Source organism: Dasypus novemcinctus, chromosome 5 (assembly GCF_030445035.2).
Source record: "Dasypus novemcinctus isolate mDasNov1 chromosome 5, mDasNov1.1.hap2, whole genome shotgun sequence".
Classification (NCBI taxonomy): Eukaryota; Metazoa; Chordata; class Mammalia; order Cingulata; family Dasypodidae; genus Dasypus; species Dasypus novemcinctus.
This window is the reverse complement of record NC_080677.1, coordinates 39,196,483-39,210,240: the sequence shown is the minus strand read 5'-3', so window position 1 is coordinate 39,210,240 and position 13,758 is coordinate 39,196,483. Positions and strand designations below refer to the sequence as shown.

Sequence of the window (13,758 nt, the reverse complement as noted above, 5' to 3'; positions counted from 1 at the left end):
GGTATCTCAGTTTGCTTACATTCATGTGTAGCATGTAAATCTTCCATTCTATAGACACTGTCTTCTCTTTCCCTCCTTACTATATGAAAGTAATTGGAAAAGCACAGAAAGGACCTTATTGATACCACTTAGTTTACTGTCTTCTGTCCCTTTTCTAACAAGTGTCCAAGATACAGGTTCTGAATAATTCTCTTCCTCTCTTGTATGATATATGTCCAGTGCTTGGTGTGATTGCATGGCCAGAAGAGTTTAGAGGGCAGCCCTGGACATAATTATATCAAAATATGTTATGACATATATTCACTGTCAAAAGAGGAGATGATAGAACTCTTATTTCTGTTTCAGTAGCTGTATCAGTTAGTGAAAGAGGTGCTGATGCAAAGTACCAGAAATCTGTTGGTTTGTATAAAGGGTATTTATGTGGGGTAAAAGCTTACAGTTTCAAGGCCCTAAAGAGTCCAGCTCAAGGTACCATAAGAGACACTTTCTCACCCAAGCCAGTTGCCGCCTGTTGAAAGTAAGATGGCAGGCCTGGTCTCTCCTTCCTTCCTCCTCTTAAGGCTCCATGGGCCCAGCTTCTTCTGATCTCAGCTGTAGGCTGGAATAGGGTTTGTTTCATTCTAGGCTTCCTCAGCTCAGCTGCTCTGTTCCCTTCAGCTGCAAACTATCAGGCAAATGGCTCATCTCTCTTACTGGGGCTGGAGGATCACAATTTCTCCTCTGCTGAGTCTATGGAGCTCTCTTTCTTCCTGTGTCACCTACTGTGTGTCTTCTTAAGCAAGTGTCTGTTTATAGAGCAGGGGGTGAGGACTTAACCTGACTTATATCCTACTGACATGGTTGAATCAAAGCCCTAATCTTAATATAATTTAATCAAAGACATCTCAGCTGAATTTAATACAATCAAAGGAGATCACATCCAAAGGAACAGGACAGTTTACAAACATAATCTGTCTTTTGGAATTCATAAATAATCTCAAACTGTCGCAGTATTCAACTCTGGAAGTTGTAAAAATTCAGAAAAGGGTCAGTGAGAAAACTTTATATTTATACCCCAAGATTATTATATAAAATGGGTGAAAGTAACAACTGATGTAGAGACAAATGAAATATTTGCAATGTGGGCTTTTCATTCTCAAATATTTATTTTTAAAATATATTTTATTTCTATTTTTTATATTTTTCCCCCCTTGAGATGGCTCCCTCATCTATTTGCTCTTTGTTTTTGTTCATTATTTTTGCTCATTTTCAGCTAGTTGTCTGTTTATTTTTAATTTCTTTAGGAGTCATTGGGAACTGAACTCAGGACCTCTCATGTGGCAGGCAGGTGCTTGATTGCATGAGCCACATCTGCTTCCCTCAAATATATTTTAAATACAGAAAGTTGGAGTATGATTTTGCTTGTGTATTTCTTATGGAAAAGTAGAACATAAGAATGAGAAGAAATAAAAATGACACAAAATGCCAAAAATTAAGAGGATGTGACTTCAAAATATTCTTCTCTTATACAAAGTATAAAGTAGGACACAGTAGGCACAAGTGGCTTTCAGCCCTTTATTTTTCTCCCAAGGTCTTTCCTTCCATTTTTCAAACCGAATCATCAAATTGGTAATATTTTTCTAACTTAGTTTTTTTAGTGGGGCTAAAAAAAAAGCCATGCTTATTCAAATATTGCCAAGTAATTGAGAATATTTTTGCTTATTTCAGCAAAACCAGTGGACATTAAAGGCCAAATGCCATAGCCTGATGTGTAGTTACAGTGAATTAAACACACTCCCTTCCTCTCTAGTCTGTATTGGCAAATAACGTAATCCCTGACCGAGAAGAAAAATCAGAGCTATTTTTATTTTTTTCTACACCATGATTTGGTGTCTTGGGGTTTTTACAACTGTGAAGGACATGTGACCCTTTTTGTCTGTGTCATGTCATGTGAGACATAAATGAGCAAACACGTGCCAGACCTCACACACCACCCATCTTCCTCAGGCTCAGGAGAGAAGTGACCCCTCTTCCTAACCTGGGACTCTCTGGAGCAAATGTGACAACACATACTAGCACTTTATAGACCACCTTTCTCTGAACAACTCCAAGTTCTTTAGACACTAAATCTCACATTCAGAAACTCTACATTTTATGAGTATGCAGGATAAGTTTGGATACAAGAAATTAGAACTCTGACCATTTTAAAGTTCAGGATAAAAGCTAGCTGTGTGGTCAATAGCAAAGCAAATTAAATTTTTCTGTTTTACCAAATGATCCTAGAAATATTCGTTGGAAAGTTGTCTGGTACAGAGTAGGATTGCATGACCATACGTTCAGAGGGGGTACTTGAAGCTTAAATACACTAAAAGGTGAATATAAAATCATATTAAGGAAACTAAACTATGAATTTAAAAATTATACAAAATATGTAGTACCTTTTGTCTTTTAGTGACTGTAAAACAGGAATTGGCAAGTTTTTCTGTAAAGGGCCACATAATAAAATTTTAGGCTTTGTGGCCCCTATGATGTGTTCGTCACATAATCTTCATTTTTATTTATTTTTTTACAGCCATTTAAAAATGTGAAAACGATTCTTTGCTCACAGGTAGTAGATAAACAGGTTGTGGGCTACATTTGTCCCACTGATCCTAATATGCTAAACCCTGCTCTAAATTGAAAGAGGAATTACATTAAAATCCTTGTGTGAATGTTTTTAGGTTACTTACCACCATCCTGTCTAATTACTCACCAGTACCAGGGATGTCCCTGTTCAGAACTGGTGACCTCTTATTCAATACACATGTCCCCTTCAACCTGATAATCCCCTTTCTCCACAGCCCTTTGACATTCTGGGCTTCCCCTATGTTTAATAACATCATATGTAATTTTGTTTTCTTGCTCAATGAAGACGACATGGATGGGCTATTGGCTCTGTGATATAGGCGCTCTCTATCTTTCTTGTTCCACTCTCTATCCTCAGAGCCTAACAGACCGTTGACCCTGCATAAGTATATCAATCCACATTTCAAAAGGAATGGTTAACTGATTGGAAATCCAGCTCTCTGAATCAGCTAAGCTAAAGGAAGATTGACTGAATAAAAGACCAAATTAGGGAAGCAGAGTGCCTCAACTGATAGAGTGTCCACCTACCATATAGAAGGTCCAGGGTTCAAGCCCAGGGCCTCCTGGCCCTTGTGGTGAGCTGACCCCTACACAGTGCTGCCATGCGCAAGGAGTGGCATGCCGCACAGGGTGTCCCCCATGTAGGGGAGCCCCCCGTGCAAGGAGTGTGCCCTCCAAGGAGAGCTGGCCCGTGTGAAAAGTGCAGCCCATTCAGGAGTGGTGCCGCATACATGGAGAGCTGACGCAGCAAGATGACACAACAAAAAAAGACACAGATTTCTGGTACCACTGAGAATGCAAGTGGACACAGAAGAACACACAGCATATGGACACAGAGAACAGACGGGGTGGGAAGAAATAAATAAAAAATAAAATATTTAAAAATATAAAAAGACCAAATTAACCACTGCCAGGAAGATTGCTGACGTGTAAACAAATATACATAAACAAATATTTCAGGCCAATATCATCTATGATAAAATACAGTAAATCCCCCTTTCTTGAGGAATAAACACATTCTAAATGGTAACATGAAAAGTGAAAATATCAGTTTTTTCCCCCAGCCAGAATAAATTAAATTTTAAGCTTGATCCATTAATTCCAGTTATTAGGTGGCTATTAGATGAACATCATTTACTAATGCTGAATGATAGTGAAAGTTTTAGATTCAATTGCAAATTGAGGAGAAGGTGAGCTTCAGTATGATTCCACCCAGCTTCGTTACCAGCATCTTAATTGTTTTATTGAGTTATTTATAGGCTATTATGTATATCAAAAGTTGGGGAATTTTATTGTCTAAGAAATGTAGATTTCCCATTCATTCTTTTATGAATGCTCTGTCCTTAATGAGACATGTGATTTCTAAGGACTCGTTCTCATATCCAACCCTAGCAGTAGGATTCTTTGAGCACTGAAGCTTGCATTTGGAACCACTCACTAAATGGTCTATTTGGGTTAAATTTCCTTTTGGAGTAGTCTTTCCAAAGTAAAATATTTAGAAAGGATTAAGTTGGTATAATTTTACAGTGATCAGTTAACAGCATTTAAAATGCTTAGTTTATATATCCTCTTTAATAATTCATTTTCATCTTTTTAAAGAAGATTTAGAAAGTGAAGTTTTATTTAAGATCAATTTGCCAGTACTCTTATTGGAAACATGTGCCTATTTGGAACAGTTCCATAATTTGTGCAAAACTGGAAGATAGCTTATTTGTAATGTTATCTGATTTTTCTTTGGTTACAATGAGATGGTGTGAATTTTAAAAGTCAGTGATTTTTGCTTTTTTTTTTTAACAGGATTTCATTTCAGGTGGATCAAGAAGTGAACGCTGTGATATTGTTTCCAATTTAATAAGCAAAGGCTGCTCAGTTGATTCAATAGAGTATCCATCTGTGCATGTAACAACACGGAGTGAAAATGAAGTTAATACCCAGGTGACACCAGGAGAGGTGGCAATCCAACTACGTCCAGGTTTGGTGATCTTCAAATAATTCTATTATAAATCTTAATTCGTAATTCCTGTTCAATTTCATTTGCTCATATTTAATATTATGTGGCAGACAGCATTGTTACAGTAGAAAAAACAGTGCACTCAGAATCAAGAAATCAGAATTCTCTTCTTTCTGTACCAGTAGTTAGCTGTGTGACCTTGGAAATGCTCTGAAAACCTGACCACACTACATTATAATTATGTGTTTACAGACATGATTACATTGTAGTGTAATTATGTTCTTACTTCACTTAGAGCTCAGAGAGAAGAGGACCATGTTTTATTACTTTCTGTTACTCCAGTGCCTAGCAGATTGCTGGTCTGTAGTAAACAGCCAATAGATATTTGTTGAATTGATTGGTTGATTAATTAAGTAGTAGGAGATTTGAGTTGAGCAAAGTGCTTAGAGGCTTTGTAATGAACTTTTAAACATACAACTCTAACATAATTACTGTATTTACCTTGGGCCATTTTGTGATGGCCCCTGAGATTAACACACACTTTTCCTCCTGTAATTCTCCTGTGCTTCCCTTTCCATCACAGTGCATTTCACAGTTGGGCACAGGCTGCTGGGAAGTAATCATTTTCCTACAGTGCTATAATATCCCAGTCTATAAACTACATAAGCAAGATGAGCGCAGGTCCAGGGAGATGCACCATTCATTCAGATGATATGCAATTAGTTTCAAGCTTCATTACCTCATTTTAGGATTTTTGACCTGTCATTAAATTTTAAAATTATAATTCTTGACACACACCTCTTCCCTGTACAAAGCTGAACTATTTCTTCCAGACTTCTTGATTACCAGAAAAACAAAGTCTGTTTTCTCTTGGCCACAGGCACATACCAGCCTTCAATTAAAACTGTGCTTCTTACCACATAAAACAACTATACAGTCCAGTGTGTGTATATATATGAGCAAGAGTTGAAAGGGATACACAAAAATGAAAGTATTTGGGTTAGTAAGATTATGGCTCTTACCACCTTCCATTGCAAAAAAAAAAAAAAAATTTAAATGGTAAATGTGTGGTTTTTTTTAGAAAGAAAGGGAAATTATGTATCTTGCTCACCAGACCTAACTCTGTATGTTCACTAGCCTCTGCCCTTAAATATTCCTATGTATCTGTCTTGCACATATGATCTTTTAGGGTTATGTTTGCATGTTCACCCAATCATCTTTAATGATTCTTTTTCTTTTCCTCTTACTCTAATAGGTTCATTACCCCAGTTTTGTTGTTTTTGTTTTTGATGTAGATGAACCTTCCTGGATCTTCTCCTGAGACAATTCTAAATCCCTCAATTTCTTATACATTTTCATTTCTCCAGCCATACTGTCATCCACAGTGTGTCCCATGTTCAGCCATAAGACTCGCCAGAGTCTTACTTACCTCCATGCCATCTCCCTTTATAGGCTGTGTTAGCATTGACCAATAGCACAACTATAACTCAATTATATTTCAGCTCTCTGATTCAGACCAGTTTGGGAATACTCCCTAGTTCATACTTCAATTTAAGGGCAAGTTGTTAATGTCATTTTTAATACAAATCTTCCTCCAGTATTCTAGATTCCTGCCTCTCTCCACTCTCCATTTTTCTTAAAAGTATTGTTTTCAAAAGAGAAGAATTAAAAAATATATCTCATAATATTAGCAGATGGCGTAAATAGGAATTATATAATACAATAGAAAAATTATTTTTATTCAACAAACTTGACACATAAACTAATATTTTCAAAAGTCCATGGAATATTTGTAGAAATTAATCATATTTTAGGCAAGAAAAACTGAATTCAAAAAAGTAAAAACTGTTCATGTAGGCCAACATCTCTGACCATATTGCAATAAAGTTTGAAATCAAGGATTAACAAATATCAAATCACAGAGGAACTAAGAAAATGCTCTCCCAAATAAATTCTAGCTCCAAGAAAAAATCAAAACTCTAATTTTAGGCTATTAATAATAATAGTAATAAAACAACAATATCAAAATATACAGGATGGGACTGAAGTTCCTTTCAATAAAAATTAAAACTTCAAATGCTTTTATTACTAAAGAAGTAATAAATTACTAAAGAAGTAATAAAAGCAAATGAACTAAGCACCCAAAAAAGATATCACATTTTTCCTAAATTTATTGTGTTTATATTTCCATTTTTGTGTGTGGTTTGCCTATTTTTCTAATTTAATTTAATTTTTTTTTTTTAAGATTTATTTTTTATTTATTTAATTCCCCTCCCCTCCCCCAGTTGTCTGTTTTCTATGTCTTTTTGCTGCGTCTTGTTTCTTTGTCTGCTTCTGTTGTCGTCAGCGGCACGGGAAGTGTGGGCGGTACCATTCCTCGGCAGGCTGCTCCCTCCTTCGCGCTGGGCGGCTCTCCTTATGGGTGCACTCCTTGCGCGTGGGGCTCCCCTACGCGGGGGACACCCCTGCGTGGCACAGCACTCCTTGTGTGCATCAGCACTGCGCATGGGCCAGCTCCACACGGGTCAAGGAGGCCTGGGGCTTGAACCGCAGGCCTTCCACGTGGTAGACCGACGCCCTAACCACTGGGCCAAAGTCCGTTTCCCTGAATTTAATTTTTAAGAGTTTATCATATATGAAGGATATTATTTGCCGCTAATAAATGTGACTATATTCTTAAAATGTCTTGCTCTCTTTAAAATACTCGAGATTTGAAAATTATAAGTTGCATTTTGTTCCACTAGTGTGTTACATTTAAATTTATACATTTAATGAATTTAGCTTTTCCCATATACATTTAAAATAATGTTTTAATCTATCTGAGAAAAAAGATTCACAATTCAAAAGTTGGGAAATTATTTCAATGGTGTTGACTAGCAATGATGGTAGGAATGAGGCAACAGAAAACTGGATGGACTTGAGACATAATGAGGAGGCAGAATCCATATGATTGGTGACGGACGGGTGATACATGACTCATGGGTTCTGGCTAAGACATTTTGAGTTGAGGTACACACTTGTCTATATGAGTCTGAAGTTCAGGGCTTGAGGTATGGTTTGGAGGTTTAGACCCAGGCGATATCAACACCAGGTGGCAAGTGAAGGTAGCATGGATAAGAGCACAGTTATAAGAGTAAAAAGAGTAACACTTAATGTCTATGTCAGTCATCATGGGAGTTGATTTTATTTAATTTCCCACTACTATTTGCATTTCCATATGCAAATTAGTATAATCATATACTTGAGTAAGTCATCTTTCTGATTTAGCTGTGAGATCCTTAGTGACAAAACTATAATTTATAAAGTTGATAGATAACAAATACTTATTACATTAAATTAAATTGAAAATAAGCTACATGGAAAAACTGAATTTTGGCATCAAAGACATGCCAAATTTGGAACATTAATATTTAAAGCTATATCTTACTAACTCCAGATATATAGAGACATAACTGTCCCCATGGTGTAAAGGTCCTCCTTTCTACCTTGAGACATAGAAAAGAGAGTTCGATATAATACATACTTAACTGTAAAATGCATTCATTCCTGGTTGATTTCTACTTATTTAAAGAATAGCAGTCTTTCTTTATCTGAGAAGAATTCATGACCTTAAATATGATGACTAATTAAAATTTTCATTTTTCATGGGTATTTTTAATCTACCATATACTCACTAAAATTTCAAAGAATGCCATTAAACTATATTTAAAATTGAATATTTTAAATGAGAATTTTTTTAAGACCTATTTATTTATTCTACCCCCCTTTCCCCCTGTTGTCTGCTTTCTGTGTCTATTCACTCCGTGTTCTTCTGTGTCTGCTTGTATTCTCATTAGGCAGCTCCAGGAACCGATCCTGGGACCTTCCAGAGTGGGAGAGAGGTGATCACTCTCTTGTGCCACCTCAGCTCCCCTGATCTGCTATGTCTCCTATTGTCTTTCCTCTATGTCTCTTGTTGGGTCATCTTGCTGTGCCAGCTCTCTGCCTAGGCTGGCATTCCTGTGCAGGGTGGCACTCCTGCGCTGGGTGGCACTCCTACGTGGGGCAGTATTCCCGCATGGGGTGGCACTCTATGTGGGCCACCTTGCTATATGGGCCAGCACGTCTTCACCAGGAGGGCCTGGGCATCAAAACCTGGACCTCCCGTATGGTAAATGAGAGCCCAGCTGCTTGAGCCACATCTGTTTCCCTTAAATGAGATTTTTTAAATGACATTTTCTTTTACTTTTCAATTCTTTTTCTTTAAAGCAGTTTTATTGAGATATATCCACATACCATACAGTCCATCCAAAGTGTACAATCATTGGTTTTTAGTGCAATCACAGAGTTGCGCATTCATCACCATAATCAATTTTAGAACATTTTCATTATTCCAAAAATAAAAACCTCTTACCCCTCTTAGCAGTCGCCTCTCAATCCCTCTATCCTTCCCCAGCCCTGCATAACCACTGATATAATTCTGTCTCTATAAATTTACATATTATATAAATGGAATCAAGCACTGTGCCTAGTACTTTGTATCTGGCTTTTTGACTTAGCATAATGTTTTTTTTAGTTATTGCAATTTTTTAAAAAATTAAATAGGTTTATAGAAAAGTCATGTAAAAACTACAACATTCCTATATATCACCCTTTCATTGACACTTTGCATTAGTGTGGTACCTTTATTACAATTGATAAAAGAATGTTAAAATATTACTGTCAACTATAGTCCATAGGTTACACTAGGTATATTTTTGCCCATGTATCACCCTATTATATAACACCTTGTAATAGTGTCATATATTTGTTATAATCCATTTGTACTATTAACCACAGTGCATCATCTGCAACAGCATTCACTGTGTTATACAGTCCCATATTTTGTCTTCTAACTTTCCTTCTAGTAGCATACATGTCTCCAAACTTCCCCTTTCAACCATATACACAAACATAATTCAGCACCGTTAATTACAACTGTAATAATGTGCTACCATCACCATTATCTATTTCCAAACATTTATAATCAACCTAAATAGAAATTCTGAACAAATTAAACATCTACTTCTCATTTTCTCCCTCCATTCTGTCCCCTTGTAACCTGTATTTTAGATTCTAACTCTGAGTTTGCTACTAAAATTAGTTCGTATCAGTAAGATCATATAATATATGTCCTTTTGTGACTGGCTTATTTCACTCAACAAAATGTCCTCATGGTTCATTCATATTGTCACATGCATCAGGACTTCATTCCTTCTTAAAGCTGAATAATATCCCACCATATGTATATACCACATTTTGTTTATTCATTTGTCTGTTGATGAACACTTGGGTTGCTTCCATCTTTTGGCAATTGCGAATAATGCTGCTGTGAACATCAGAGTGCAAATGTCTATTCGAATCTCTGCTTTCACTTCTTCTGGGTATATACCTAGTAGCAGGATTACTTTTCACTTCTTACACTATAGTTTCTTCTTTAATTTCACCTATCTTATGGAAAAATAATGACAGAAATAGACTACTGATGCAATTTGTTCCTTAAGAACACTGAAATTGAATCCTTCAGAGGCAGGGGAGGGAAGGGAATTGTCTAGTTTTGCTTCAGGAGTAATAAAATATGTATGAAAAGGATTAGTACGAGTTAAACTTCACTAATTCAAGAAAATGTTTCAAATTTTATTTATTTTAATAGTGTAAAGAAAGGAGCCCTTTAATTAAATGTAGCATGATTTAAAATTTAAGATTTTTCAGGTGTACCTTAACTCTTCCTTAATTCAAAATAGAAAAACAAATGAAAACACCAGAGAATAGAAACCCACTCATTTTTCTCCCTCAGCTCCCAGCATACATCCCCCATTTTATCTCCCACAGAAAATCAGAAATGGGCTGGAGTCTTTTTCTTGTTGTTTTAAACCAGGCAGTCTCCTTTCTGGAACTTCTCTTTATCCTGAAAATTGTAACTAGAAATTGGCTTCTCTTTCTTCCTCCTATAGTTTTCCACATTTTCTTATGGTTTTTCAATTTCATCTCATGCAGAACATTTTTTAAGTTATCTTTCCTTAATGTGTAGTTGTAGCCAGTATATTAGGAATGCTCATACCAATATATCTGAGTGGCATAAAAACTCATTTTAGCAACTCATAATTCATTGGTCTTTTCAAACCAATCACTGGCAATAGCGCAAAGTAGGTCATCACCTTTTCTCCTAGTCCTCTTTCTTATTCTGTGTCACAGACTCACTTCTTCCCTTTGAAATTAATTGAAGAAAATAAGTATCTGAGCCTTTAGAAAGTGAAAGGTATGGCAAGGAAACTTTCCTGAAGATAATATAAATGGAGGCATAAACATTTTTGGCAGCCAGATAATAATCTCTTTTCTTCTTTAACAGACACATTGTATTTAAGCTTTCCCTACAGTATGGGGTAAAAGTCATAGATACTAGCTTCGTGATGTGGTGAAGATACAGGCCTTTTGGCAGCGGACTTGGCCCAGTGGTTAGGGCATCCCTCTACCACATGGGAGGTCCGCGGTTCAAACTGCGGGCCTCCTTGACCCGTGTGCAGCTGACCCATGCACAGTGCTGATGCGCGCAAGGAGTGCCATGCCACGCCGGGGTGTCCCCTGCGTAAGGGAGCCCCACGTGCAAGGAGTGTGCCCCATAAGGAGAGCCGCCCAGCACGAAAGAAAGTGCAGCCTGCCCGGGAATGGCGCCGCACACGCGGAGACATGGAGAGCTGACAAAAGATGACGCAACAGAAAGAAACACAGGTTCCCAGTGCCACTGACAACAACAGAAGCAGACAAAGAAGACGACGCAGCAAATAGACACAGAGAACAGACAACTGGGGCAGGGATGGGGAGATAAATAAATAAAATAAATCTTAAAAAAAAAAAAAAGATATAGGCCTTTTGAGATGCTTGTGTCAAAACCGGAGTCTTCAGAAGTGAATAAACCTAAAGTTGCTTAGACTGTAACTGTAGTAATAGTAATGATTACTGACATATATGTACTTATTGTGTACCAAGTACTGCACTAAATGTTTCACATAGACTCTCTCATTTACTAGTTCTTACCACTAAAGAAAATAAAGACAGAAATTTATATATTCAACTTGATTTATTATATCAACCTTGTAATAATATGGTGTACACTCTAATGGTGGCCTGATCTGGTTGCCATGGAAACCAGACTTAGACTTAGCCCAGTCTAAGGGGGAGGAGATAACTGAGCAGAGTTTTGAAGTGGTTCTTACATGAAGAAGAGGAGATTGGGACTCTACAGGGACAGGAGGAAGCATAAACAGGGCATAGGAGGGCCTCTTTGTGTAGTGTATTGGGGAAGTTTTGTTGTGCTAGAACTAGAGCAGTAGATAGAGGCATAGCTGCGGAGGCACTTAGCTGTCATGTTTAGGTACTTAGTCTTTAGCCATCTGATGGAGAGCTACTGACAGATTTTAAGCAGGGAGTGACAGAAGTAATTGTGAGTTTTCAAATATCACCTTAGTGGTATAGATAGTGATTATAGAAAAATGAGACTGGAGTGGAAGGTAAATGAAGAGGTGGTAGAAATAATCCAGGCAAATGACAAGAAGGGGTGATGTGGAAGGATATGTATCCAAATGTTCTGACAAACTAAAATGAGTTTTACATTGCTATTTTTAACTTGGTGAGTAATTTTTATACCTTCAACACTTCAAGGTGTCAACAGTAAAGAGTTTGAGGTACAGTGTTAAAAATTAAACTGATTTTCCTTGTGTTGGAAATTCTACATCCATAAAGAAAAGGAAAAAGGGGGAGGAGGAAATATTATCATCAACCAGTAACTACAATCCATTATAACTTTCCCTCACAGTTGACCTTAATCAGCCATCACTTATGTTCACTGGTAGGAATTAACTCTTTACTGAAATAATGTGATTTGAATCCTAGGGGAAAAAAATTGGAAAATTAGATTACCCTGCAAGCAGGAGAGTTGGAAAATTCCCATAAACATACACCCAAGTACATTCTTCACATTTACCGGTAGGCTAGAAATAGAAAACTATTGAAAAGAATGAAATCCTTGAACCATGGTAACACAGTTCATGAGCAGGAAAACAACTGAGTGATCACCAGTCTCATTTCCAGTTGTAAAACATATGTTTATTTCCTGTAACTGGTAAAGAAAAATACCAGAAACGTAAACTAAGTAATCATTGCTCTTTATCTTCAACACCCTATATCCCCCAAAATGCAAGAACAGCTATAATCAATTTATGGTTAAAGATAAAGGGGCACATTGACTTAAGTGTGGCTCCTACTAAGATTTAATTAAATATCAACCCATGATACTTTACAAGTGAAAATATTTGGAGAGTACATACCAGGTCAGGTTTACTCTTTGTCTATATAACAAATCAAGTTGAATATATAAATTTCTGATTTTTTGAGTAGTCCAGATATTTTTAAGATAATAATGGAAATGTATGGAACATTTAGAGAATTTTATAAGATCCTTTAGGTAAAATTGTTTTGTAACTCATTTATTACCCCCTGGGGAGGAGTGAGTGAATGGAAGAGGGCTATTCCAGTGGAACTCTTTCCAAAAAAGAGGAAACATCAGGGATGGAGAATAATAATTTCCCTCCTACCCCCAACATTCCGAGGTTTTTTGTTTTAAACCACTGGATATAACAGTAAGCATTTGATGAACCCTGAGGGCACTGATCCCTTCAGTGCACAAGAGCAGCAGTCTGTCAGGACAGTTCTGCTGTCACTTCATGTAGCCACTCCAACACACCAACTCTGCCTCTTTGTTAATCATATTGGGGCCACTGGTGGGCAGTGATTTGCCCTGAAGGGCTCAAAATGGATCATACTAGTTCATTAATTAAATGATTTCCATTGTCATTCTTTGCCCAAATTTCACACCCTATTCAATTTCCTATCCCAAATTATGCCCAGGCACCTTGTCCAAGATAATTTCAAGTTATTCTACAATGAGATTACATTTTTTAAAATCCATAATCAAATAAAAACTATAAGGTACCCTAAATTTCAGTGAAAATCCCTTAGCATTATGAATGTCCCTGGAAATTTGAAGTTCAAGGGATAAATTTGTGTGTGGGGGGGAGGGGGGTGTCAGTTGTAAATAAAAGCTCAAAGATACAAAACTCCCAAATTCTTAAGTGGCTATCCAAAGGAATTAAGTCCAATATCATATCATCTTGCCCTTTGAGTTCAAA

The 13,758-nt window shown here is 36.9% G+C and overlaps 1 protein-coding gene across 5 annotated transcripts in view; it reads left to right on the top strand.

Moving 5' to 3' along the window:
- ITGB8 (integrin subunit beta 8) overlaps positions 1 to 13,758 on the top strand; it is a 205,334-nt gene that overhangs the window by 35,222 nt on the left and 156,354 nt on the right. For all 5 annotated transcript variants that reach the window (XM_023590364.3, XM_023590365.3, XM_023590362.3 and 2 more), the window contains one exon: positions 4,402 to 4,576. In XM_023590364.3, the coding sequence (XP_023446132.1) occupies positions 4,402 to 4,576 (175 nt within the window). The remainder of the gene's footprint in view (positions 1 to 4,401; positions 4,577 to 13,758) is intronic.